Source organism: Papio anubis, chromosome 17, assembly GCF_008728515.1.
Source record: "Papio anubis isolate 15944 chromosome 17, Panubis1.0, whole genome shotgun sequence".
Classification (NCBI taxonomy): Eukaryota; Metazoa; Chordata; class Mammalia; order Primates; family Cercopithecidae; genus Papio; species Papio anubis.
The window spans coordinates 19,079,140-19,105,413 of NC_044992.1; the positions used below are offsets into that span (position 1 = coordinate 19,079,140).

Consider the following 26,274-nt stretch of genomic DNA (forward strand, 5'->3'; position numbering starts at 1 on the left):
CAGACTACAATTTGGCAGCAAAAGGAAGGCATTAAACTGTAGCTGGAAATAACAACAGAGTTGATCTGTTCTATATTAGTTCTTCCGTCTTCAAAACCAACAAAATGATTGCAGGTTTAAAAAAAAGAAAGTGGCTGGACACGGTGGCTCACACCTGTCATCCTAGCACTTGGGAGGCCGAGGCAGGCAGATCACCTGAGGTCAGGAGTTCGAGACCAGCCTGGCCAACATGGTGAAACCCCATCTCTACCAAAAAAAAAAAAAAAAAAAAAAAAAAACCAGTAAATTAACCGGGCATGGTGGCTTATGCCTGTAGTTCCAGCTATTCAGGAGGCTGAGGCAGGAGAATCACTTAAACCTGGAAGCCAGAGGTTGCAGAGAGCTGAGATTGCACCATTGCATTCCAGCCTGGGCAACAAGAGCAAAACTGTGTCTCAAAAATATAAAATAAGAGTAAAAGAAAGAAAGAAAAAGGTAGCCTTAATTTAGTGATGTTATTAAGAATAACAAATGCCTGTTTGATGATCAGTTCTGGACTCTCAGGTTTGCCTGTTCTGACTCAAGTTATGGTGAAACTGTATTTATCTTCCAGTTTTTAATACGGTCCTTGCTGCAGTGACTTCATTCTGGAGAACTGGCATTATGAAAACATTGTAGTGCTTAGTGGTTTTAATACTCATTTCACAAGAATAATTAAATAAATCTTTTCCTCACTGAGTGTGTAGTACGATGCAGGTGAGGTGTCTGACACCTGAAAGTCAGGCTGACCCATGAACGACACTGGCTTGAACTGTGTGGGTCCATTTAGATGGAGACTTAAAAAAATCAATACATTGGAAAATTATTTGGAGAGTTGCAACAGTTTGAAAAAAACTCAGATGAACCGAGTAGTCTAGAAATACGGAAAAAATTGAGAAAAAGTTACATATGTCATGAATACATAAAATACATGTAGATACTGATCAGTTTTATCATTTACTACCATAAAATATACACAAATCTATTATAAAAAGTTAAACTTTGTCTAAACTTATGTACACGCAGACTGTACATGGTGCTAGTCATAGTTGAGAGAAATGTAAACAAATGTAAAGATGCAGTATTATAACTGCATACAAGTAACTGTAGTACATACAGTACTCCTGTAATAATTCTGTGGCCACTTCCTGATGTTGTTGCAGTGCGCTCAAGCATTGGGCGTAGCCGCTTGGAAGGCACTGTGATGCTAGTCATCTCTGTGGGAGCAGTTCCTCTCTCCAGTACACTTCAGATCACGGTGAAAAGTGACCTCTTAAGGTTCTTGAGTATGTTTTATTGTGTGTAGTGCAGTACCACAAACCTTGAATAACACTGTGGGACCCATATGAAGTGCCACTAGTGATACTGGCAGTGCTCCCTAGAAGCCAATAAAAGCCCTGACAGAATTGAATTGCTTGCTAGATTGAGGAATGGTTGCCTGCCGCTTCAGACAGATGATTCGTTTTGCAAACAGATGATGTAAACTTATGGTATTGATAAATACAGTATGGTACTGCAAATGTATTTTCTCTTCCTTACGGTTTTCTGAATAACATTTTATTTTTCTTCTATCTCACTTTATCTTAAGAATACAGTTTGTAATACATATAACATACAAAATACGTGTTAACTGTTTATGTTATAAGTCAGGCTTCTGGTCAGCAATAGGCTATTAGTAATTAAGTTTCTGGGGAGCCAAAAGTTATACACAGAGTTTTGACTGCATAAGAGGTTGGTACCCCTAACCCCCAAGTTGTTCAGGGGTCAACTGTATTAAAAGTCTGTGGTATACTCTTGGCTTTCCAGAAACTTAATTTGAAGAAGTTAATTTAAAAACCATAGTTTTCTGTGTATTAATTTGACAGTTCAGCCTTTATTAGATCAAAGTTTCAAAAGAGCTCAGTTGTTAGATGTTTTGTAATGAATGCCATCAGCCTTTATGTTGTCAGGATCCAGGATGTTTAGATGTGTGTTTGCGCAGGGCTCAGAAACAGTCTTGGTGGTAGGTTTACAGCTGCCCATCTTGTTAGGTGCGGAACCTGTGCTGGGGCTGCTGCCAGTCTGTGCCAGTCTATCCTACGCTGCAGAGGCCTACAGGTTGATGACCACTTCTGGGACCCTTTGTTAGACCTCTCACTCAAAGCATGTAGAGTTGTGTAAGTGACAGCAGCCAGCCTTGACTCATCAGATAGTCTTTGAGTTTGTAAAAGAAAAAAAAAATGTCCAGGATTTTAATTTACACTGTAACATCTGAGGTGGATTTCAATTCTAGAGCACAATAGAGACTGATGCCTGGGTTTCACCCCTAGGATTGTTTTTACATTGTCCATGCTATAGTACAGATGAAAATGAAAGATAATTATTTACACCTTACGTTTCCTGTTACAAGTATTCTGTGTTATGTCTGTATCATGTCAAGTACCGTAGGTATGTTCTTATTTCATTTATTCTTGTTTCTTCATGTACACAAATGAGTGCATCATTTCCAGTTATGTCAAAAGTGATATGTTGTTGTATCAGATCCATCTCTCAGTATTATCTGTATATTCTGATTTCTTAATCAAATTTATGCTGTCAAAATATGTTAATGATGTTTTTTAAAGTGTTTATTGAGAAATTCACAAAGAACTTGTATTTTGTCAAAAGGCCATTGTTTAGTTGCCAGCATTATCAGTGCAGATGTACTAAATTGCAAGTTACAGAAAACCCAACTCAAGGTGACTTATAGGAAGGGTATTTACTGGCTTGCCTATCTGAAAGGCCAGCTATGGGCCAAACTTCAGGGTTGATTTGATTTAGCAACTCACCAATGCTATTGAGAAGTAGTTTCCTTCTTCCTTTTCTGCCATCTGCATTCCCACCTTCCTCTTGAGAGGGCAGGGTGGTTAGCAGCCATTCCCACACCTACACATTTTCTCACTCTTGTCCCATGGTGTTTAATAGCTTGCCCAGAAAACCTTCCCTTTGTCGTATTGATCTTAAAATTGAGCTGTGTGCCCATGCGTGAACCAGCAACTGGCTGGGGATGGGGTCATCCTAAGTAGCTCAGGCTTGGAGTCAGCCTCACCCAAAGTATAGGACTGTGGGGAAGAAGCACAGAAACCCCAGTCAGAACTGGGTGATTAGCTAGAGGAGGAGGAAATAGATGAAGAGTGACAGCCACTGGCCACTGTGCCATGTGATTTACAGTCATTTGGGTTTTGTTTATAAGAGTACTTGCTTTATTTTTTCATTTTTTTTCTTCTTCTGTCTTTAAGGGGCCTTTACAACAACCAAACGGACTGGCATTCCAGCGCCACGGGAATTTTCAGTAACTGTCTCAAGAGAGAGGTCTGTGCCACGTGGTCCCTCGAACCCCAGGAAATCAGTGTCCAGTCCAACTTCTTCCAACACTCCCACTCCTACCAAACACCTGAGGACCCCTTCCACCAAGCCCAAGCAAGAGAATGAAGGTGGAGAAAAGGCTGCGCTTGAGTCCCAAGTTCGGGAACTTTTGGCAGAAGCCAAAGCAAAAGATAGTGAAATTAACAGGCTTCGAAGTGAACTAAAGAAATGCAAAGAGAAAAGGACTCTGAGCGCTGAGGGGCCTGATGCTTTGGGCCCAAATGTTGATGGAACATCAGTCTCCCCAGGTGACACAGAACCTGTGATAAGAGCACTTGAGGAGAAGAACAAGAACTTTCAGAAAGAGCTTTCCAATCTAGAGGAAGAAAACCGGGCCCTGAAGGAGAAACTGATCTATCTTGAGCACTCCCCAAATTCAGAAGGGGCAGCAAGTCACACTGGTGACAGCAGCTGCCCGACATCCATAACTCAAGAGTCAAGCTTCGGAAGCCCAGCTGGAAATCAGTTGTCCAGTGACATTGATGAGTATAAAAAAAACATACATGGAAATGCATTACGGACATCAGGCTCCTCAAGTAGCGATGTTACCAAAGCTTCTTTGTCGCCAGATGCTTCCGACTTTGAGCACATTACAGCAGAGACACCCTCAAGGCCCCTGTCCTCCACCAGTAACCCCTTTAAGAGTTCAAAGTGTTCTCCCACTGGGAGTTCCCCAAACAACGTCAGTGAATTGTCCCTGGCTTCCCTCACAGAGAAGATACAAAAGATGGAAGAAAACCACCATAGCACTGCAGAAGAACTACAGGCTACTCTACAGGAACTATCAGACCAGCAACAAATGGTGCAGGAATTGACAGCTGAAAATGAGAAGCTGGTGGATGAAAAGACGATTTTAGAGACATCCTTTCATCAGCATCGAGAGAGGGCAGAGCAGCTAAGTCAAGAAAATGAGAAGCTGATGAATCTTTTACAAGAGCGAGTAAAGAATGAAGAGCCCACCACTCAGGAAGGAAAAATCCTTGAACTGGAGCAGAAGTGCACAGGTATTCTTGAACAGGGCCGCTTTGAAAGAGAGAAGCTGCTCAACATTCAGCAGCAGTTGACCTGTAGCTTGCGGAAGGTTGAGGAAGAAAACCAAGGAGCTTTAGAAATGATTAAACGTCTGAAGGAAGAAAATGAAAAACTGAATGAGTTTCTAGAACTGGAACGGCATAATAATAACATGATGGCCAAAACTTTGGAAGAGTGTAGAGTTACCTTGGAAGGGCTAAAAACTGAGAATGGATCTTTGAAGTCTCATTTGCAGGGTGAGAAGCAGAAAGCCATAGAGGCCAGTGCCATGGAGCAGACGGTAGAGAGCTGCGAAGTTCAAGAAATGTTGAAAGTAGCCCGAGCAGAGAAAGATCTACTGGAACTGTCTTGCAATGAGCTCAGACAAGAATTACTAAAGGCAAACGGTGAAATTAAACATGTTTCCAGTCTGCTGGCAAAGGTGAGAAGAGAGAGCTCTTTACTGGTATTTGCTCATCCTTGTTCACATTTCTGCCCTTAACCTCTAAATTCACAGAGCACAGAGAAGCATTTGCTTAGTCTGTTTCATTCACGAAGCCAGCATTCTGGCTTGAAGGCCTGTTAGATCGACGACAGGTTGGGATTGGGGATACAAAAAGGAAACACCCAAATTTCTGATTATGGGTGGTTCAAAGTGTACTGGGGATGTAGAATCAAATCAGAGTATGATGCAGTGATAAAGAATATCATAGAGCCTATGCCCAGGCTCTAGTCTAGTGCCAAGATGAGGGGGGGCCCTGGTATAACATGGGGGTTGAGGGTAGCGCAGAAGGACTTCCTGGAAGAAATAGCAACTGAGCTGAGTTCTGAAGATTGAGTGGGAGTTTGCCAGGTCTGTCAGCCTGCTTTTAACTGCCAGTAACAGACAATGAAATCACTCCCAATTTTCCACCATAATATTACCACTATTTTGGTGTTTTCTTCCAGATATATGTGTGTGTATGTGTATCATACAAGTTAAACAAATTTATAATCATCCTGTACATGTTATTAACTTTCTTTTTGCATTTAGCATTTTAGAAATATTAAAATTTTTCTCAGTATATTCCTATCATTAAATATTCATTTAAACATACTTTTAAAGGCCAGGTACTATTTTAATATAAATATTTCATATTTATTAGGTCCCTGTTGTTGAACATATATGTATTGTCAAATATTTGTGGTCTTTCCAGTCTTTCAATATTATAAATACTTTTTTTTTTTTTTAAATCTATCTTACTGTTTATTTAGGACAAATTCCTAGACGATGACTTACCGAGTCAAAGAGTATAAACATTTTAAAGACTTTCAACACATTCAGCCAGATTGCCCTTCGGAAATATTATGCCAGTTTATTCATCCTAGTGGTCATGAGATCATGTGCTTCCCTGAGCCTTTGCCAACACTTGGTATTACGTTGTTATATCATTTAAATATGTTAATCATTTCATTTTTTTAACCTTTTTTGCTTGGGAAGATCTTCCATAGCCCAAGAGCAAATAAATAAGAACTTTTCTTGTTTTTAAAAAAATAATACTTTAATCAGCCTGTAATTTTGTTTTTTGATGCAAGAATTGTGGTGATTATATGATATTCTGCCCAGAGCAGTGCTGGAGAGGTGCAGAGAGATGGCCTCCTATTTCTTGTTTCCTCCAAGTTCTGGGTCTGATTTAGGGATCTGCTGGCAAGAGGGATTCAAAACATCTTCCTACCTTAGGTCAGGGGTTGTCATTGTTTCAAGGAGCAAATTATGCCATGAGCTCTCAGGGAGATTTTCCTCCACCGCTTCATCTGTCTTAAGATGAGTCCGTTGCAACCTGATTCTGCGTTTGGCCATCTGATGGGCTTACTGGTGGGCCATGTTAAGGAGTTTCTCTCTTTGTCTGTATTCTAAATTTGTAGGTATTTTATTGAAAGTATGGAAGTAATTCCATTAGAGGTTACTAGACAGGCTTTGCATTAGGTTTTAATGTCTTGTGGAATAAGACTATTCTTTTTTTACTTTAAGATACTCAGTACTCTCTGGCAAAATGTTTCATCTCCCATGTGCACCTTCTTGAAGTTCTCTCTCAGTCCCTCTGTAGTTTTGGTAGTTTGGCATTACATGAAGCATATGTGTCAGTGAGAAATAATCTGACATCTTAAAAATAGCTTATTTTTTTCTCATCATAAAATATTTTCATTACAGAGGATTTAAAAAGTACAGAAAAGTATAAAAAAGAAAAATATTACCTTTAATCTCACCACTTGGAGAAAAACTGCTAACATTTTGCTATATGCCCTTTCAGGCCTTTTCTCAATTTATACATGTTTGAGCTTGCATAAAAACTTGCATTGATATGATTATGATATTTTGTCTTCCTATCCAGAAGAGTATGTCTGTCCACATTCCATTACAAAGAACCAGTTGGATTAGTTTATCTATTCCACTGTTAATCTGTTTCTGATTAACTTGTTTCTACTTTTATCTTTATTAATTTTTTTGTCCTATTTTTTGTACATTTTGGTTTCTTACTGGTTTCTTGAGTAAAATTCTTTGTTCATTTAACTTTTTTTATCCTTGGTTGTTAATGAAAGCATTTACAGTTATTATAGCTTAGGTAAATAGAGGCAATAAAATCTAGAATCTTCCGGAATAAACTAAATCTAATTTAAAGGAAAGTGCATTTTCGGTAGAGTGCAAGGCACAACATATATATTTAAAATCAAACTGTTATTATTCATATATCCTACCTCTTATTGCGTGCTAACTAGAATTATCAAATACTGATAGTAAGAGGGGAAAGGTCCTAGCTAGTATTTTTGGGTGAGAGTTTGAGGTAAAGATGGGGGCATGCTATCATATAGGGTTTCTTGTATATCTATCAAAACCCTAGGTCTGTGATTTTGTGCTGTCTTATGTGCACAGAGACTGGTTTGTAATTGCAGTGGACTTGTAACATACTAATCTTCCTACCCTTTTACATTACTGTAGAAAAAGCAAAGACTGGTTTGTAATTGCAGTGGACTTGTAACATACTAATCTTCCTACCCTTTTACATTACTGTAGAAAAAGCAAAACACAGACCTCCTAAATGGACTAATACTTATTGTATCTCTACCACAGACTATCAACTAATCCGCCAACAACCATGAATTTAAATGATAATACTTAAGAGACTCATGTCCAAAGGATAATAGGAGAAGTTTTAGCACAAAACTGTGATGAAGGATCTAACGTGCTGGACTGGGTCGTCTTGACTTACCCAGTGAGCAATGATATGACCTCGGGCAGGCCCCTTTACCTTGTGCGGTGTGGAATATAAGCATGACGGTGGATGGATCCTGGTCTCGTATCTAATTCCAGGGGAAGCATTTAACATTTCATCGTGATGTATGTTTTTTGTAGGCATTTGGTACATACCTTTTATTATGTTATGCAAATATTTTGCTAAGAGGTGTTTTGTTTGGTGGTTTATTTTTAGAGACAGGACCTCGTTTTGTCACTTAGGCTGGAGTGTGGTGGCGATTATAGCTCACTGCAGCCTTGAACTCCCGGGCTCAAGGGATCCTCCCACCTCAGCCTTCTTGGTAGCTGGGACTACAGCCAGGCACCGCCATGCCTGACTACTTGGCTTGTTTTTAAAGGATGAGGACTGAAGTTTTCTACAGCTAATGATGTGATCTGATAGTTTTTATGTAATCAAGTTTTTTTCTCCTTTAACTTGTTAATGAGGCAAGTTATAACAGCAGATTTTCTAAGGTACTCTAGTGTGAAATCATGCTTGCCTTCCTGGGGTAAATCCTAATTCTTCAGTTTTCAGTGGTTTCACTTGACTTTTTGCCGAGAACTTTCAAATATAGCTGCCTTCAGCAGGTATCGGAGTAACTGTCCTGTTAATCACCAAGCAACTACGTGTATCCCATGAACAGTGCATTCATCCACTCTGATGCTTGGCAGAAGGTGAATATTGTGAAAAAGGATACAATAAGCTATTTACAAAGGGGGAAAGCAGTGCCAAACCATCCTATGATCTAATAGATTCTGTAAATCTATGTAAGTTTCCAGTTAAGATTACTCAAGTGACCCAGATACTGTCAAAAGAACCTATAAAAAGCCTTGAAAAGTGCTTTTTTAAAAATAGGAGGTAGGTTTCTTCCTCATTCAATACATGGAAAATTGGTAGGATTTCTACAGTATTTTGTAGGCTTTTTTTCTCCCCATTTCTTTTTCTTCGTTGGTTTGCTGATCTCTTTATTTTTTTCAACTTCTCTGATATACCCCATATGCATTTTGATGGCCACTTAATCTGTAGTCACATGACATACTTCTGTACAACTTTGAGGATGGGTCTGATTTCCACAGAACCCAAAGCCACCACTCCTGGGAGCCACACCTGTCCCTGCCCTAGCTAGCAAGCGGCATAGAGTTGTATAGGATTGTTGTTTTTCCGACAATAACACGACCCAGCTTTAATTTTCTTTTTTACCTTTTCAGTTGTTTGGGATCTTGATTTCAAGTTAGAATATCTTTTCTAGGCTTGAAACCTAGAAGTTTTAAAAGCAAAACATCTATTTATTCCCCTGAGGTTGAAGCTTGTAGGTGGTATTCTTAGAATCTTAGTTCTTTCTGCAGAAACTTGGGGTCCACTTCCAGAAGAGTAAGGAGATTATAAATAACCACTTGGCATGAGTGGTCTGGGGGAGGCAGCAGAGGTGAAATGACTAGTGTGCTGCCTGAGTGGGTCCTGGAGCCAAACTGATTTAGAGTGGCCACTGGTCAGAGATTGCAGAACCAGAATTTGAGGGAAATATGTGGCAAATAGATGATCCTGTAGCTGTGACATTGGAATAGGACACCTTAAAGGACGTAAGAGATCTGGAAACCTGGTTTAAACAGTGAGGTGGACTGGAAGTCTATCCAGGTGATGTATTGGTATATGAGAAACTGCCCTCCTGTCAGCAGCATGAGCCAGGGGACACTGCCTCCACCCCGGTCCCTAAGGGTGGGAGATGGGCTGTGGCTGCCCATGGTGCAGGCCCAGGCTGTGGCTGTCAGTGCTGTGGTTCTGGGCCTCCTGCCAGGGATGCAGGACAGCTCAGCATTGCCAAGCATCTTGGTCCACCTGTTGGTGACTCGGGGCAGGCATGTCTCCTGGACACCTGGGTCTTATGGGGAGAGGGTTTCCCAGAGCCTCCCAGAGCTTTCCCTTTACATCTGATTGGTGAGAACTGGGTCACACAGCGCCCCCAGGCCATCTCTCTTGAAATCACAGTTGCAGCCTGATTCTTGAACAAAATTGGGATTCTGTTAGGAAGAAACAAGGTGGGGGTGGCTTTTGGTGGGGAATGGGCACTTGCCCCACCAGGCCTCCACTCCCTCACCTTTCCCCACAAAGTACTCATAGTGATCTGATCATGTGGTGCCTTCTGGTGCTGCCTGGGGCACCACATGCTTTGCCCAGTGCCCGGCTCCCACCACACCTCAACTCGCAGTCCCACCCCACATCCAGCCATATTCCCACCCCTCCCTCCATGCCAGGCCTGGCCGGGCCAGTGCCTGTCTGGCAGTCATGTTTGCTCAGGGGGCTCTCGGCCTGAAGAGACCCCACCCCACTCACCATTAGCTGGTCCCTCCTGAAGCTTTCCGCCTCAGTTATGGGGTCTTCAGCGAGGCATTCAGCTCTGCAGGGCCCTGTCCCATGGAACTTCAGACTCATCTCAGTAAATGACATTATTGTCACTTAGCCAAGGTCACTCATGGGAGCACCTTGATCCACGCTGGCCCTCAGAGGATTCAGATGTGCGGGAACTATTTGGGGCACTGCAGGGAAACTGAGGGAACATTCTGCCTGAGTAGCCACTGGCTGCTGCTGGAGAGGTGGGAAGGTTACTGAGCTGAAAACATGGAGATTTCCGTCACCTTCAGCTCACACATGAGGCATCCCACTCTCTGGCACCAAACATCAACTCTGGTGAGCAGAGGCCTGTGGCTTTGTGCTGGGAAGGAGGACTGTCAGCAACTCCTGTCAACAGGGCTTATTTTCCAGCTCCTCTGGGCAAGCCATGAGGATGTGGAAATCGAGGAGGCCTGTGGAGGCTGCTGGGGAGAGCCCCGCAGATGCTGCACCAGGAAGCCTCTGCTCAAGGGGCAGTGCAGAGCAAGCTGTGCCCCAGGAGCAGAATCTTCTGGAGATTAAACTACAAAGCCAGAATGCCTGTGCAGCCTTTATTATGTGGGATATGACAGGCATGTGGCCCAGAGTTCATGGCATGTGTGCCAGCTCCTCCCCTGACACCCCCAACTCTCTGTTCTTGAAGCCCCTTGAAAAGGAGCAGAAGTTTGGTGGAGACAGTCGGATGATTTGAGGAAGGGTGGTCTTGTCAGTTAGGCAGATCCGCAGTACCTGTGGCTCCACGGGGGGCTGCTTCCCAACCCTGCTTGACCCTGCTTTGCTCCGATGGACTTGTTTTCTCCTGGACACGTTAATGCCTTTTGTGAGGTGAGGCCTAAGCACTCTCTCTTCCTTTCACATGACCTCGGGACTCCTCTGTGAGCCTGGTGATGCCCAGCACTTCTCTCTCCAGTGCGAGTTCTTGGGAAGTACCTGGGTGGAGCCTTGCTGCTTCGAAAGGTCCCTACCAGGGTACAGTCCCTGCTTCTGAGGCTTGCCTCTGAGTTCCTAAAGGTGAAATACAGATATTTACCCTCATCTTTGAGTTTTCCAACAGCCTTTCTCCGCTATAACTGAAGTGTAAATAAACTAACATTTCTTCCTCTCCCTTGATGGAGCAGCATGGGCCAAAATAATAATAATTCAACTTCAGGCCAATGAGAATGAACTATGGATGATTATCAGCAGTGTCTGTTCACAACAGCAGAGGGAGTTTTGCAGTACCCAAGCTAGATGCCAGAATAGAAGCACCCCACATTCTTTCTCATTGTATGAGTTCATTTTCATGCTGCTGATGAAGACATACCTGAGACTGGAAAGAAAAAAAGGATTAATGAACTTGCAGTTCCACCTGGCTGGGGATGCCTCACAATCATGGTGAAAGGTGAAAGGCACATCACACATGGTGGCAAACAAGAGAAGAGAGCTTGTGCAGGGAAACTCCACCTTATATAATCATCAGATCTTGTGAGACTTATACTATCAGGAGAACAGCAAAGGAAAAGACCTGCCTCCCTGATTCAATTACCTCCCACTGGGTCCCCCTGCTAACGTGGGAATTCAAGATGAGATTTGGGTGGGGAGACAGCCAGTCTGTATCACTCATGGTAAAGTTACTCAAGCTGTCATTCCAAGTTTATTTCCTTTTAAATGATATGTAATTTTAGCATTGCAATTTATTCCATCTATTAGATATTCAGTAAATACTTTTCAGGTGAATGAATGAATGTCACAGAAACTTGCAACAGAAATGAGAGGCTGCTATAATTATATTAATATGTTTAAAAAGTAAAGTTTGTTATATTTTAATAACAGCAGTAGTATTTTGGGGCTTTATATGCGCTAAGCACTCTCAGAGCTTTTCCATCATTTAATCTTATTTATCATCTTAATCGTACACTGTTGATTCTTTTGTCTAATATTTTTTCATTTGAGCAAACAGAGAATGATTAAGTTATTAGCCTAATGGATTGATGAAATGAAGCCAGGAGTCAAAGTTAGGTCTGACCTTAGAGCTCTTATTCTTTTTTTTTTTTTTTTTTTTTTTTTTTGAGACATGGTCTTGCTCTGTTGCCCAGGCTAGAGTACAGTGGTATGATCATAGCTCTCCGCAGTCTCGAATTCCTGGGCTCAAGTGATCCTCCCACCTCTGCTTCCCAAGTAGCTGGAATTACAGGTGTGCAACACCATGCCCAGTTAGGTTTTTATTTTAATTTTCATAGAGACAGGGTCTTGCTGTGTTGACCAGGCTGATCTCAAACTTCTGATGATGATCCTCCCGCACCTCAGTGCCTCCCAAAGTGCTGGGATTACAGGGGTGAGCCAGTGTACCCAGAGCTCTCATTATTAATCACTGATTTAGACTCTTGCCCAGTTACCTGAAAGCAAAGAAGAGACAGAAAAACACTTAAAGCAGAACTAAGTGTAATTAATACGTTGTCACTGTTGTCTTAAGGCCAAAGCCCTTTGATTTGAAGAAAACTACCTTTGAAAGCCTAGTTCAACTAGGAGAGTTTTACCTGATTATAATACAATGGAGAAATTCTGAGTCATCAAGAAATGTTGTTTTATTTGACCTCTAACCTGAATCTTGAGGGGAGAGGGGATGAGCTGACCCCTGAGTGTATGGGGTGGGGACTTTGGGAATGCTGCCAGAAGAGAACAGCAGGTCCTAAGGCCAGAAAGCCTGGCCACCAAGGAAGTGATGCAGGTAGTTTGTTCTTGTGGGAGTGCACAGGGTAGTCAGTGGAAGTGGCCCAGAGGAGACACCAGGCAAGCAGTCAGATTTTAACCTCAAGACAGAGGGAGTCTCTGAAGAATTTTTTTTTTTAAATAACAGCTTTTATTGAGATATAATCCATTTAAATCACATAAGCCTGTGGGTTTTAGTGTAGTCACACCGTTGTTCAACCATCACTACAATCAATTTTAGAACATTTTGATCACCCCATAAAGAAATCTTAACCTACAGCAGTCACCCTCCAAGACCACCTCCCTCCTAGCCCCTGGCAACCACAAATCTATGTTTTGGCTCTGTGGACTTGCCTCTTCTGGATGTTTTATACACATGGAACCCATGTTCTGTGGCCTCAAGCAGTCCTCCCACTTCAGCCTCCCACGGTGCTGGAGAGTTTATCTAAGAGCTTGGTTCTTAGATATCTCTAGCTTGATTACCTTTCTGCTTTTGTTCATCACACTAAAGAAGGATACAAATCCTTCACCAGATAAATGATTTGCAAATATTTCCTCTCATTCTGTGGGTTATCTTTTCATTGTCTTGATAATGTCCTTTGTGGCACAAAATTCTTTTTTATTTTTATGAAGTCAAATTTACTAATTTTTCTTTGGTGGTTTGTGCTTTTTGTCAGAGGAATTTTAAGAGAGTTATGGAATCACATTTACTGTTGAGAAAGATGACTTCAGCCACAGGTGAGAAAGAATGAAGGACAGAACAGGGAGTGATTTGGGTGGGAAGTTGAGGACTGGAAAGACACTCATTTTATTTATTTATTTATTTATTTGTTTATTTATTTATTTATGAGACGGAGTCTTGCTGTGTCATCCAGGCTGAGTGCAGTGATACATCTCTGCTCGTTGCAACCTCTGCCTCCTGGGTTCAAGCGATTCTCCTGCCTTAGCCTCCTCAGTAGCTGGGATTACAGGCACCGGCCACCATGCCCGGCTAACTTTCCTATTTTTAGTAGAGACAGGGTTTCACTATGTTGCCCAAGCTGGTCTCGAACCCCTGACCTCAAGTGATCCACCCACCTCAGCCTCCCAAAGTGCTGGGATTACAGGCGTAAGCCACTGCACCCGGCCTGGAAAGATACTTAGATGTTAGATGTGTAGAAGGGAGGCTCCGTAGGGTCGGGTGACTGATTTGACGTCAGGGATGGGCAGCAGGAAGGCATTTCAGCCTATTCATAGATCTCCAGCTTGTGTGATTGAATGTGCGGTTGTGCTGCTTCCTGGGAGAGGAAACGCAGAATGTTGGGCAGGCGTGAGAAGGGAGAGTTGTCTGCTGGAGCCAACAAGGATACCCAGGCCTGCAGGCCCAGGCTGCTGTCACCACCCGCCGATCCAGCCACAGAGGAGATCCAGGAGCCCCTGCCCTTCCAGGCCAAGATTCCTCCAAGGCAGGGACCTTGTGCTTGAGGTCTCTCTTTGCCCCTCCAGTACCTTTAGAAGCTGTAGAAACCTGTCTAGACAGGATGCTCCATGAATGCATTTCACATATACTGAGGTTTGTGAGGAGTCTCCACAGTGTCAGAGGAGGTGGTGACCCTGAAGATGAGCAGGTGCGATTCTGAATTCTTGACCATTCTCTGCCCTAGTAGATGATCTCTTTTTAAGCACTCGAGATAACTTGATTGAATGGACTGTATAATCACTATATAATCAACAGATTAAGTCAAAAGCCAAGTGAAATGACAGACTTACACAAGAGGCAGTTATGGGGGGTTTATGAGTCAGGTATCTTCCTTCTCACCTTGTACTGTTTTCTAATAAAACTATCTGTACAACTTTAATGTTACTGGAATTTACTCAGAATTTATTATAATGATCTCATTCTGTCCATGTCTCTATAGTACCATGTTTTTGGCATGTGACTATTTGAATGAAGGATTAAATAATTTCTCAAAGCCACGGCATAATTCTTCAAGATACTGTCTTTGCTATAAAAATGTACTAAAAATAACACTGAAATGTTTGAGCCGCATTTTGTCTCACATAATGCTTTTACATGAATGTACTGTTTTCTTGGTTCTTTATGTATTGATAATGTTGTTAGGTTATCTATAAACCTAATTCCTTATTCTCTTTAGTCCACAGTCTCTATTCTTATGGCTGCTTTGTGTAGGAGAAGAGCTTGGTTCTTAGATATCTCTAGCTTGATTACCTTTCTGCTTTTGTTCATCACACTAAAGAAAGCTACATAGATGCCCTGATAGAGATCTTTATTCAGTATTGTCAAATTATCTGGTGTCAAAAAACAGAAACCCTTAAGTAACTTTGCAACTTCTCACAAGGGCTTGCTACATAATAACAGGCAGATATTTTTATATTCACTTTACAGGTTAACATATGAAGAGAGGGAGAATTTAAATCACGTGAAAATAATCATCCAGCATGTATCAAGTGGCTGAGACCAAACCCTACCCTTGGTCAAACCATCACAACCAGTTGTTTACCCCTCTGAGAGAGGAGACTCTAGATGTGTGTGTTGCCACTAGCATAGGAGTGCTCTTAATATCTGCAGTCAGGGAGAGTATCCCCCCCCCCACCCCCAACCACTTCCTCTTTGCAGAGCACTCATCTGGAGATGCCTGAGGCCCATCGCCTTTCCTTAGGGCGCTGCTTAATGTCTAATCTAATGCTTTGACCCAAGCTTGTGAAGTGACAGTGACTCAGCCACCAGACTTAACTTTATCTTCCAAGTAAGGAGTTTGGGGGTCCTGAGACTTTATTTTCCTTTACAAGTGTCTGACAAGCATGGTGTGGGGGTGGGGTGGGTGGAGGAGGTGACTCTTGCTAGGATCCTAGAGGGATCTGACTTCAGAGCTGTCTGCCTGTCCTCTGGGCCCTGCTTAGGGGCCTCTGCTGCCATATGCCTTGGGCACCTGGTGGAAAGGAGTGGCTTTCACTGTCCTCTCTGCAGGAACCCTTCCTGGGAAGTTTGTTTGACTCTATTTATAGTACAACTCCACTGGCTCTGTATCTACAGAAAGTTGATCTTTGAAATTGAGAGATGCTTGGGATGCCTGAGAGTGATTCGTTTTTTCGAGGGAAATGTTGAAAATCACATTTCTGGGTGTCTAAGAGTGTGATTCTTGACATAGAGAAGTTAAACTCTAAGGAGCTGACCAGTCAGGCATGTTGGGCGGTCTCACTGTAGTTCCATCTTCAGAGGGCTGAGGCGGGAGGATCAGTTGAGCCCAGGAGTTCAGCCTAAGCAACATAGCGAGACCCCATGTCTAAAAAAAAGGAAAAAAAAGAAAATCTCAAGCAAGGGAAATGCAAAGGAGCTGGCCAGCAGAGAGACCAGCAATTTGAATAGGGCCTGGATCCCCTGCAGTCGTGGAACGGTAGGCTTTGGTCTCAGCCACTTGATGCATGCTGGATTACTCTTTTCAAATGATTTAATTTCTCCCTCTGTTCATATGTTAATCTGTAAAATGAATATAAAAATATCTGCCTGTCATTACGTAGCAAGCCCTTGTGAGAAGAAGTTGTGAAGTTACTTAAGGGTTTCTGTTTTTTGATTTTTTTTTTTTTTTTTTGTAAATAAAAGAGCTTTCTGGAATATATTGTTAAACTTGAGGTAATTATTCCAACATCCAAGAAGGATGAAGTGATGTGTGCATGTGAAACAAATGTTGATTTGCAGGTGCCCTCCCCCATGCCGAGTTACCTAACTCCCCATGCCATTTTAATTGGGGTGAGATGGGAAGTAGAGGGGACAGAGCCTTCGAGGGGCAGCAGCCTCACCTGCATGCAGAGGCCTTGCTCAGGGTACTCCACCTCTAGGCTGCCTCGTTACATCCTCAGTTTAATTCCTGGCCCACGGTTGTCCCAGCCAAGTCACATGCATGTTTCTAGACTCCAGGTGACAGGCCCTTAGCCTGAGGACTCCTCAACATGTAGCCAGCTAGCTATGCAGAAGGCCACAGTCTGCCCCAGGATGCAAGACTCAAAAGCCACCTTCTGTTGCTGCTTTTCAAATGATTTCAGACGTTAGCCTTCCAGGATCTAAAATGCATTACCTCTTTTCTCCTTGAAAGTCATCTTCTGGCCAGGCACAGTGGCTCATGCCTGTAATCCCAGCACTTGGGAGGCCAAGATGGAAGGATCACTTGAGCCTGGGAACCTGGGCAACATAGCAAGACCCCCCCCCCCCACAAAAAAAATAACTGGGCATTGTGATGCACACCTATAGTCCCAGCTATGAGGGAGGCCGAGGTGGGGAGAATGGCTGTAGCCAGGAGGTGGAGGCTGCAATGACCTGTGATTGTGCCACTGCACTCCAGCCTGGGCAACAGAGCAAGACCTTGTCCCCTGACTCCAAAAAAATCAAAAATAGTAAAGTCAGCTTCTGCTTAATAAAGTAGCTATTGTTAAGATTTAAGACTTTTGGTCTTTCATGTATTGTGATTTTTCTTGGTCAAATTGACCTGTATTACATTACTACCTAGTATTGTATATACAATATATAAGGCAATTGTAAGAGAAAGAATGACTTTTATTGACTTTTACTATTATATGTTCCAGGCACTATGATAAACTCTCCAAGTCATTATTTCACTTAACTGCCCACCCCCAACCCCACATTGTTAGATTATGAAACAGAGGCAGAGGGATTAAAGAATACAAGGCTTGTTTCACTAGAATTGGGGTTTAAACCCTGGCTGGCTGGCTCCGGAATGTATGTCCTTAGTCATCTTGGTGCACTTAAGCAGCTTTCAAGCTTTGGAGCACAACCTGCAATGATCTATTTTGTATTACAATCCAGAGCCTCACGCCTTTTATAATTAAAACACAAGCTTCACAGAGCAGTGCTGTGACCCCTGAGCACAGGCAGGGCCCTCTGGCTCTTTCCCAGGCTGTTTCTTTCTCTCTTCTCCTTTCCTTTCTCTCCGTCCCTTCCTCCCCTCTCCCTTAGTCTTTTTTCTAATTTTTAATTGTTTTGGGTACGTAGTAGGTATATATATTTATGGGGTACCTGAGATATTTTGACACAGGCATGCAATGCTGTAGTCACCCTGTTGTGCTGTCAAATAATAGGTTTTATTAACTATATTGTGTCCATTAACCATCCCTCTTTCCACCCCTGCCCCACCACCCTTCCCAGCCTCTGGTAATCATTCTACTCTCTATCTTCATGAGTTCAATTGTTTTAATTTTTAGCTCCCACAAATGAGTGAGAATATATGAATTTATCTTTCTGTGTCTGGCTTATTTCACTTAACATAATGATTTCCAGTTCCATCCATGTTGCAGATGGCAGGATCTCATTCTTTTTTATGGCTGAATACTCTGTTGTGTATATGGATTATATTTTCTTTATCCATTTGTCTGTTGATGGACACTTAGGTTGATTCCAAGTCTTGGCTATTGTAAATAGTGCTGCAATAAACATAGGGAGTGCAGATATCTCTTTGATAGACTAAATTCCTTTCTTTTGGGTATATACCCAGCAGTGTGATTGCTGGATCATGTGGTAGTTCTATTTTTAGTTTTTTTGAGGAACCTCTGTACTGTTTTCCATAGTGGCTGTACTAATTTACTTTCCCGCCAACAGTGTACAAGGGTCTACTTTTCTCTATATCTTCCCCAGCATTTGTCATTGCCTGACTTTTGAATAAAAGCCATTTTAATTGGGGTGAGATGGGATCTCATTGTAGTTTTGACTTGTATTTGCATTTCTCTGATGATCAGCGACATTCAGTACCTTTTCATGTTCCTGTTTGCCATTTGTATGTCTTTAAGAAATGTCTAGTAAGATTTTTTGCCCACTTTTTAATCAGATTATTAGATTTTTTCCCCCCATTGAATTGTTTAAGCTCCTTATATATTCTGGTTTTTAATTTCCTATCAGATCGGTAGTTTGCAAGTATTTTCTCCCATTCTGTGGGCTGTCTCTTCACTTTGTTGATTGTTTCCTTTGCTGCACAGAAGCTTTTTAACTTGATGTGATCTCATTTGTTCATTTTTGTTTTGTATTCTGTGCTTTTGGGCTATTACTCAAGAAATCGTTGCCCAGATCAGTTTCCTGGAGAGTTTCCCCAATGTTGTTGGTTTTTTAGTAGTTTTCATAGTTTGAGGTCTTAGATGTAAGTCTTTAATCCTTTTGATTTGATTTTTGTATTGGAGAGAGGGGAGGTCTAGTTTCATTCTTCTGCTCATGATATCCAGTTTTCCCAGCACCATTTACTGAAGAGACTGTCTTTTCCTCAATGTATGTTCTTGGCACCTTTGTTGAAAATGAGTTCATGTAGATGTATGGATTTATTCTTGGATTCTCTATTCTATTTCATTATTCTGTGTGCCTGTTTTTATGCCAGTACCATGCTGTTTGGGTTACTATGGCTCTGTAGTATAATTTGAAGTCAGATAATGTGATTCTTCCAGTTTTGTTCTTTTTGCTCAGGATGGCTTTGGCTGTTCTGGGTCTTTTGTGTTTCCATATAACTTTTAGGATTAAAAAAAATTACAAAGAATGTCATTGGTATTTTGATAGGGATTGCATTGAATGTGTAGATTGCTTTGGGTAGTGTGGACATTTTAACATACTGACTTATCCAGTCTCTAAACATAGAGTGTCTTTATTTTTGTGTGTGTGTTTTCTTCCATTTCTGGTGTCAGTGTTTTAGAGTTTTCATTGTAGAGATCTTTCACTTCTTTGATTAAGTTTATTCCTAGTTATTTTATTCTATTCATAGCTACTATAAATGAGATTACTTTCTTGATTTCTTTTTCAGATTGTTCACTGTTGGCATATAAAAATGCTACTGATTTTTGCATGTTAATTTTGTATCCTGCAACTTTACTGAATTTATCAGCTCTAATAGTTTTTTTTTGTGGAGGCTAGTTTTTTCCAGATATAAAGTCATATCATCTGCACGCCAGGATAATTTGACTTCTGCCTTTCCAATTTGGATGCCCTTTATTTCCTTCTCTTGTCTGATTGCTTTAGCTAGGACTTCCAGTGGTGACAGTGGGCATCCTTATCCTGTTCTAGATCTTGAGGAAAAGCTTTCAGTTTTTCTCCATTTATGTGGAGTGGTCTAGGTGTGGGTCTGTTGTATATGGCTTTTATTATGTTGAGATATGTTCCTTCTATACCCAGTTTATTGACAGTTTTTATCATGAAGGGATGTTGAATTTTATCAAATGTTTTTTCAGCATCAGTTGAAATGACCATATGGTTTTTATCTTTCATTTGGTTGATATCACATTGCATATGTCAAACCCCCTTTGCATCCCTAGGATAAATCCCACTTGGTCATGATGTCATTTGATCGTGGTCATTAAAAGATTTAATAATCTTTTAAATGTTTTGTTGAATTTGGTTTGCTGGTATTTTGTTGAGGAGTTTTGCATCAATGTTCACCAGGGATATTGGCCTGTAGTTTTCTTTTTTTGATGTATCTTTGTCTGGTTTTGTTATCAGGATAATACTGGCTTCAGCATTGGTTTGGAAACATTCCCTTCTCTTCTGTTTCTTAGAATAGTTTGAATAGGATTGGTATTTTTCTTTAAATGTTTGGTAAATTTCAGCGGTGAAGCCACTGGGTCCTGGGCATTTCTTTGCTGGGAGACTTTTTATTATGACTTTTATCTCGTTACTTGTTACTGGTCTATTCAGGTTTTGGATTTCTTCATGGTTCAATCTTGGTAGGTTGTATGCATGTAGGAATTTCATAGTCTGATTTTCATAGTCTGGTCAAAGTTTTGTCAATTTTGTTTATCTTTTCAGAAACCAACTTTTTGTTTGTTGATCTTTTGTATTTTTTTCATTAAAATTTCATTTATTTCTGCTCTGATCTTTATTGTTTCTTCTAATTTTGGGTTTCATTTGCTCTTGCTTTTCTGGTTAAGATGCATTGTTAGTTTGTTTATTTGAAGTTTTTCTATGTTTTTGATGTAGGCACTTATTGCTGTAAGATTTCCTCTTAGTACTGCTTTTGCTTTATCTCATAGGTTTTGGTATGTTGTGTTTCCATTTTCATTTAAGACATTTTAAATTTTCCTTCTTAATTCCTTCATTGACCCACTAGTCATTCAGAAGTGTATTATTTAATTTCCATGTATTTGTATAATTTTCAAAGTTCCTCTTTGTGATTTCTAGTTTTATTCCATGGTGGTCAGAGAAGATACCTGCTATGATTTCAGTTTGTTTTTTTTTTTTCTTTTTTAAGTTTTAGGAGTTACAGGGCCAGACGTTGTGGCTCACTCCTGTAACTCCAGCACTTTGGGAGGCTGAGACGGGCACATCACCTGAGGTCAGGAGTTTGAGACCAGCTTGGCCAACATGGAGAAACCCTGTCTCTACTAAAAATACAAAATTAGCTGGGTGTGGTGGCACGCACCTGCAGTCCCAGCTACTCGAGAGACTGAGGCAGGAAAATTGCTTGGACCCGGGAGGCGGAGGCTGCAAGTGAAGCGAGATCGCACCACCGCACTCTAGCCCAGGAGACAGAGTGAGATTGTGTCTCAAAAAAAAAAAAAAAAAAAGTTTTAGGAATTATTTTGTGACCTAACATGTGGTCTCTCCTTGAGAAGAATCATGTGCTGAGGAAAAGAGTGTGTATTCTGCAGCCATTAGATGAAATGTTCTGTAAAGATCTATTAGTTCCATTTGTTTTGTTTTACAGTGCAGATTAAGTCTGATGTTTTTTCGTTGATTTTCTGTCTTAACTTTTTGTTGTTGTCTGTTGTTTCTATTTACAGCTTATTATACCATGTCTTGAAAAGTTGTAGTTATTTCTCTTGATAGATTCATCTTTTAGTCTTCCTGTTTAAGATAGGAGTAGTTGACACATCACCATTACAGTGTTAAAATACTCTTTATTTATATAAAGTCTGTGTACTTGCTGTTACCAATGAGTTTTGTATGTTCAGATAATTTCTTTTTGTTTGTTAATGTCCTTTTCTTTCAGATCAAAGAACTCCCATTAGCATTTCTTGTCTGCTGTTGATGAAATTTCTCAGGTTTTGTTTGTCTGGGAAAGTCTGTATTTCTCCGTCATGTTTGACATTTTTTGCTTCAGTACTTTAAATATGGCATTCCTCTCTTTCCCTGGCCTGTAAGGTTTCCACTGAGAAGTCTGCTCCTTTGTTTCTTTTTTCTTGCTGCTTCTAGGATCTTTTCATTATCTTTGACTTTTGGAAATTTGTTTATTAAAATTTCTTACTTGGGCAAAATCTGCTTGGTGTTCTATAACCTATTGTACTTGAGTATTAATATCTTTCTCTAGATTTGGGAAGTTCTCTGTTATTAGCCCTTTGAATAAACTTTCTGCCCCAGTCTCTCTCTCTACCTCCTCTCTAAAGCCAATAACTTACTAGAGTTGTGCTTTTTATAGACTGTTTTCTAGATCTTGTATGTGTGCTTTATTCTTTTTAAATTTTGTCTCTATATTTTCAAATAGGCTGTCTTCAAGCTCTCTTTCTTCTGTTTGATCAGTTCTGCTGTTGAGACTGATGCGTTCTTCAGTATGTCATAAATTTTTAGCTCCATAATTTCTGCTTTATTTAAAAAAAATTATTTCAGTCTCAGCCAGGCACTCACGCCTGTAATCCCAGCACTTTGGGAGGCTGAAGCGGGCAGATCATGAGGTCAGGAGTTCAAGATAAGCCTGACCAACATGGTGAAACCCCATCTCTACTAAAAATACAAAAATTAGCCAGGTGTGGTGGCGCCTGCCTATAATCCCAGCTTCTCAGGGGCCTGAGGCAGTAGAATCGCTTGAACCTGGAAGGAGGCGGTTGCAGTGATCTGAGATTGCACCACTGCACTCCAGTCTGGGCTACAGTGCAAGACTTTGTCTCAAAAAAAAAAAAAAAAAAAATTCAGCCTCTTCTAAATTCTTTCTCTGTGTTATCTTGAATTTCATTGAGCTTCCTCAAAACAGCTATTTGGAATTTTCTGTCTGAACGATCACATCTCTATCACTCTGGGATTGGTCACTGGTATCTTGTTTACTTCATTTGATGAGGTCATGTTTTCCTGGATGGTCTTGATGCTTGTGATGTTCATAGATGTCTGGGCATGGAAGAGTCCGGTATTTATTCAATCTTCGCAGTCTGGGCTTGTTTGTACTTGTTTTTCTTGAAAAGACTTTCCAAGTATTTAAAGGGAATTGAGTGTTAGGATCTAAGCCTTTGGTCACTGCAGCTGTATCTGCATGAGGGGGCACCACAAGCCCAGTAATGGTGTGATTCTTGCAGACTCCTTGAGGTATCACCTTGGTGGTCCTGGATAAGATCCAGGAGAATTTCCCAGTTTACGAGGCAGAGTCTCTTGTTCCTTTTCCTTACTTTCCCCGGAGCACAGAGTCTCTCTTTTCATGCTGAGCTGCCTGGAGTTGGAGCATGGGTGAAGCACTCCTGTGGCTACCACTACTGGGACTGTGCTGGGTCAGACCTGAAGCCAGCCCAGCACTGGGTCTCAGTCAAAACTTATGGTGACTATTGCCTGGCTACTGCTGATGTTTATTTAAGGCCCAAGGGCCCTTTAGTCAGCAGATGGGGAATCTAGCCTGGCTTGTGTCTTTCCCTTCAGGGTGATGGGTTCCCTTCTAGCCCAGAGTGGGTCTAGAATGCTACCTGGGAGCTAGGGCTTGGAGTTGGCAACCTTAGGAGTCTGCCTGGTGCTTTATTTTACTGTGGCCGAGCTGGTACCCAAGTTGGAAGACAAAGCCCTTTACCCTTCCCTCTCCTTTCCTCAAGCCAAAGGGATCTGTACCAGTGGCTACCACTACCCCAGGCCTGTGGCAGCACCACTGATGTTTATTCAAGGCCCAAGTGGTCTTTAGTCAGCAGGTCTGGGCTCTCCTTTCAGGGCAGCAGCGGGCTCCCTTCAGGTCCAGGGTGGGTCTAGAAATGCTGTCCAGGAACTAAGGCCTAGATCGGGGACCTTAGGAACCTGCTTAGTGCTTATTTTAATGTGGCTGAGCTGGTGCCCAAGTTGCAAGATGTAGTCCCCTTTACTCTTGCCTCTCCTTTCCTCAAGCAGAAGGGATCTCTCTCTGTGGCCACCACAGCTGGGAATGCACTGGGCCACACCTGAAGCCAGTACAGTCTGTGGCCCATGACGAGTACTGTGTGGGTACCACTGATGTTTAATCAAAGCCCAAGGACTCTTTGGTCAGCAGGTGATGAATATGCTGCCAGGGCTGGGTCCTTCCCTTCAAGACAGTGGGTTTCCTTCTGGTCCAGGCTGTGTCTAGAAATGTTATCTGGGAGCTAGGACCTGGAATGGGGGCTTCAGGAATCTGCTTGGTGCTTTATTTTACTGTGGCTGAGCTGGTATCCTAGTTGCAAGACCCAGTCCTCTTTACTCTTCCCTCTCCTCCCAGAGCTGTGAGCTGTGCTGCCTGGGGTTGGGGAAAGAGTGGTACAAGCACTCCCTTGGCTGCTCCAGCTGGTGTCTCACTGGGTCATGTGCACCCCAAGTCCACTGGCTCTGAGCCCAGCACAGCACCAGGACTTGCCCAGAAACTGCAGCCCTTGTGACCTAGACTCTTTCAGATTTACGTAGGACTCCAGAGTGCTTTAGCCCACAGAGGTAGGGCTTGCCAGAACTCAGATTCTCGCTGGAATGGAAGATTCCTCTCCGGCTAGGGCTGGTCTAGAAGCTCCTTCTATGGGTGCTGGCTGAATTCTGTCCTGTGTTGCTTTCTGCTGTGATGGGACAGCACCAAATTCCAGTGCAATCTCACAATCATTGTGCTTTCCCTCCCCCCGGGTGCACAGATGCTGTCTCTGTACCATGTGGTTGCTGCCAAGGGATAAGGGAGAGGGGGATGTTGGAGAGTCAAGACAGTCTTTCCTCCCGTCTCCGGTGCCTCTTTCCTTGATACGATGTGTTAAAACCAGGCACTGTGATCATTCATCTGATTTTTCATTCTTATGAAGATGCTTTCTTGTGTAAATAGCAGTTCCATTTGGTGTTCCTGTAGGGAAGCCATTGCTGGAGGATTCTTTTCGGCCATCTTGTTCTGTCTCCAGGTGTCTCCTCCTTTCCTTAGCCTTTGTCACAATTTCCCAGTGAATGACCCTTCTGTGCTGCCTCCCAGTGTGATATTTGATCATTCATCAAATATTCGTTAAATGCCTCCTGTGTGTGATGCTGTGTAGACACTGGGGGGGTGCAATGGTGAATTAAACAGACAAGGTCCCTATTCCCATAGAGCTTATAGCCAGAACGTTTTGCACATGAAATATAATTGGAAAAAATTTTCATTGCATACAAAGAAACCCCACCCCAAACCCCAGATTACCTGGTAAATACACAGCTGTTTAGTAACGTTAATTAAAGGTCTGTAGAAAAGGGACAATGATGTTTATTGCAGCATTTTTGTAACAAAATAATGAATATATTCAGACAGTGGAATACTATGCACCAGTTAAAGTAATGACCTAGCACAGATGTGTATCAGTGTGGATACATTTCAAAAACACAGTTAAAATGCAAGAGCATGATAAGCATAGTATTGTAGAGGACAAAGCATATTACCATGTTGTAAATGCAGTATAATGCAGATACAGTATAATCCACTGCAAAAGCACAATGTAGTATAACATTGTGTAAAAGGACAATACTATGTATTATCATGGACACATGCATATATGGTAAAAGTGAAAAACCATTCAAGGGATGACCACATAGCAATTTTAGGATAATGCTTATTACTCTCAGAGGTAGGAGGGAAGATTGAGGCTTTAAAAAATTCTTATTGAAGTAAAAAGATTTTGCAAATGTGACAGCGTTTAATTGTTGTTAAGTCTGTTTGGTGCATGATTATTTTTGGTGCTTTTCTGTACAGTTAAAATGTTTAACAATTAAAAAATTAAACAGGTGGAGCGATTGTGCTGTGCCACTTTTCTGCTTCTGGTGTGTGCACGTTTCTGTGTGCCTCCGGCTGGCATTTTCTGTCACATTTTTGCTGTGATAGAGCGTGAACGTGATAGAGTCTTTAGAGATTCCTCTAAAGAAACATTGCAACCACAAGTATTTTATCTCTAAGGGAACCTGGGGGTTTGCAGATTAGCCTGGCTTCAGGGGCATTGTTCACAGCTCGGCAGCAGAGGGCGCTGCTCCATAGCAGATGTGCGGTGGGGGTAGCCACACCAGGCAGCTCTCTCGGTGCAGGGCCAGTGCCTCCCAGGGAAGCACCGCTGCTCTCCCAGCTGTGGGAAAGAGGAATATTTAAGTGCGTGCAGATTCCCTTCTGCTTGTAGGAAGGCGCACAGAATCCAGCATTTGGAAGCATACATCGTGTTTCTCTGACTGTTCACAGCCTTGGCTGTTTCTGAGGCTAAGAATGCAAGAAATGGCACATGCCAATGACGTCTTTGCTACTGTGTCCATGAGCCTGCTGCTGACTTGTGGGGAGCTTTTTATAATGTTTTATTTTAGACTGAAGAGGTTAATGTGCAGGTTTGTTACATGAGTATATTGCATCATGGTGGGGCTTGG

General features: G+C 41.9%; 1 protein-coding gene across 8 annotated transcripts in view; it reads left to right on the forward strand.

Annotated features, from left to right (window-relative positions):
• The window catches only part of SPECC1 (sperm antigen with calponin homology and coiled-coil domains 1), a 315,868-nt gene that overhangs the window by 202,369 nt on the left and 87,225 nt on the right, over nt 1-26,274 (forward strand). For all 8 annotated transcript variants that reach the window (XM_031656993.1, XM_031656992.1, XM_017950417.3 and 5 more), the window contains one exon: nt 3,276-4,855. In XM_031656993.1, coding sequence (XP_031512853.1) covers nt 3,276-4,855 — 1,580 coding nt within the window. The remainder of the gene's footprint in view (nt 1-3,275; nt 4,856-26,274) is intronic.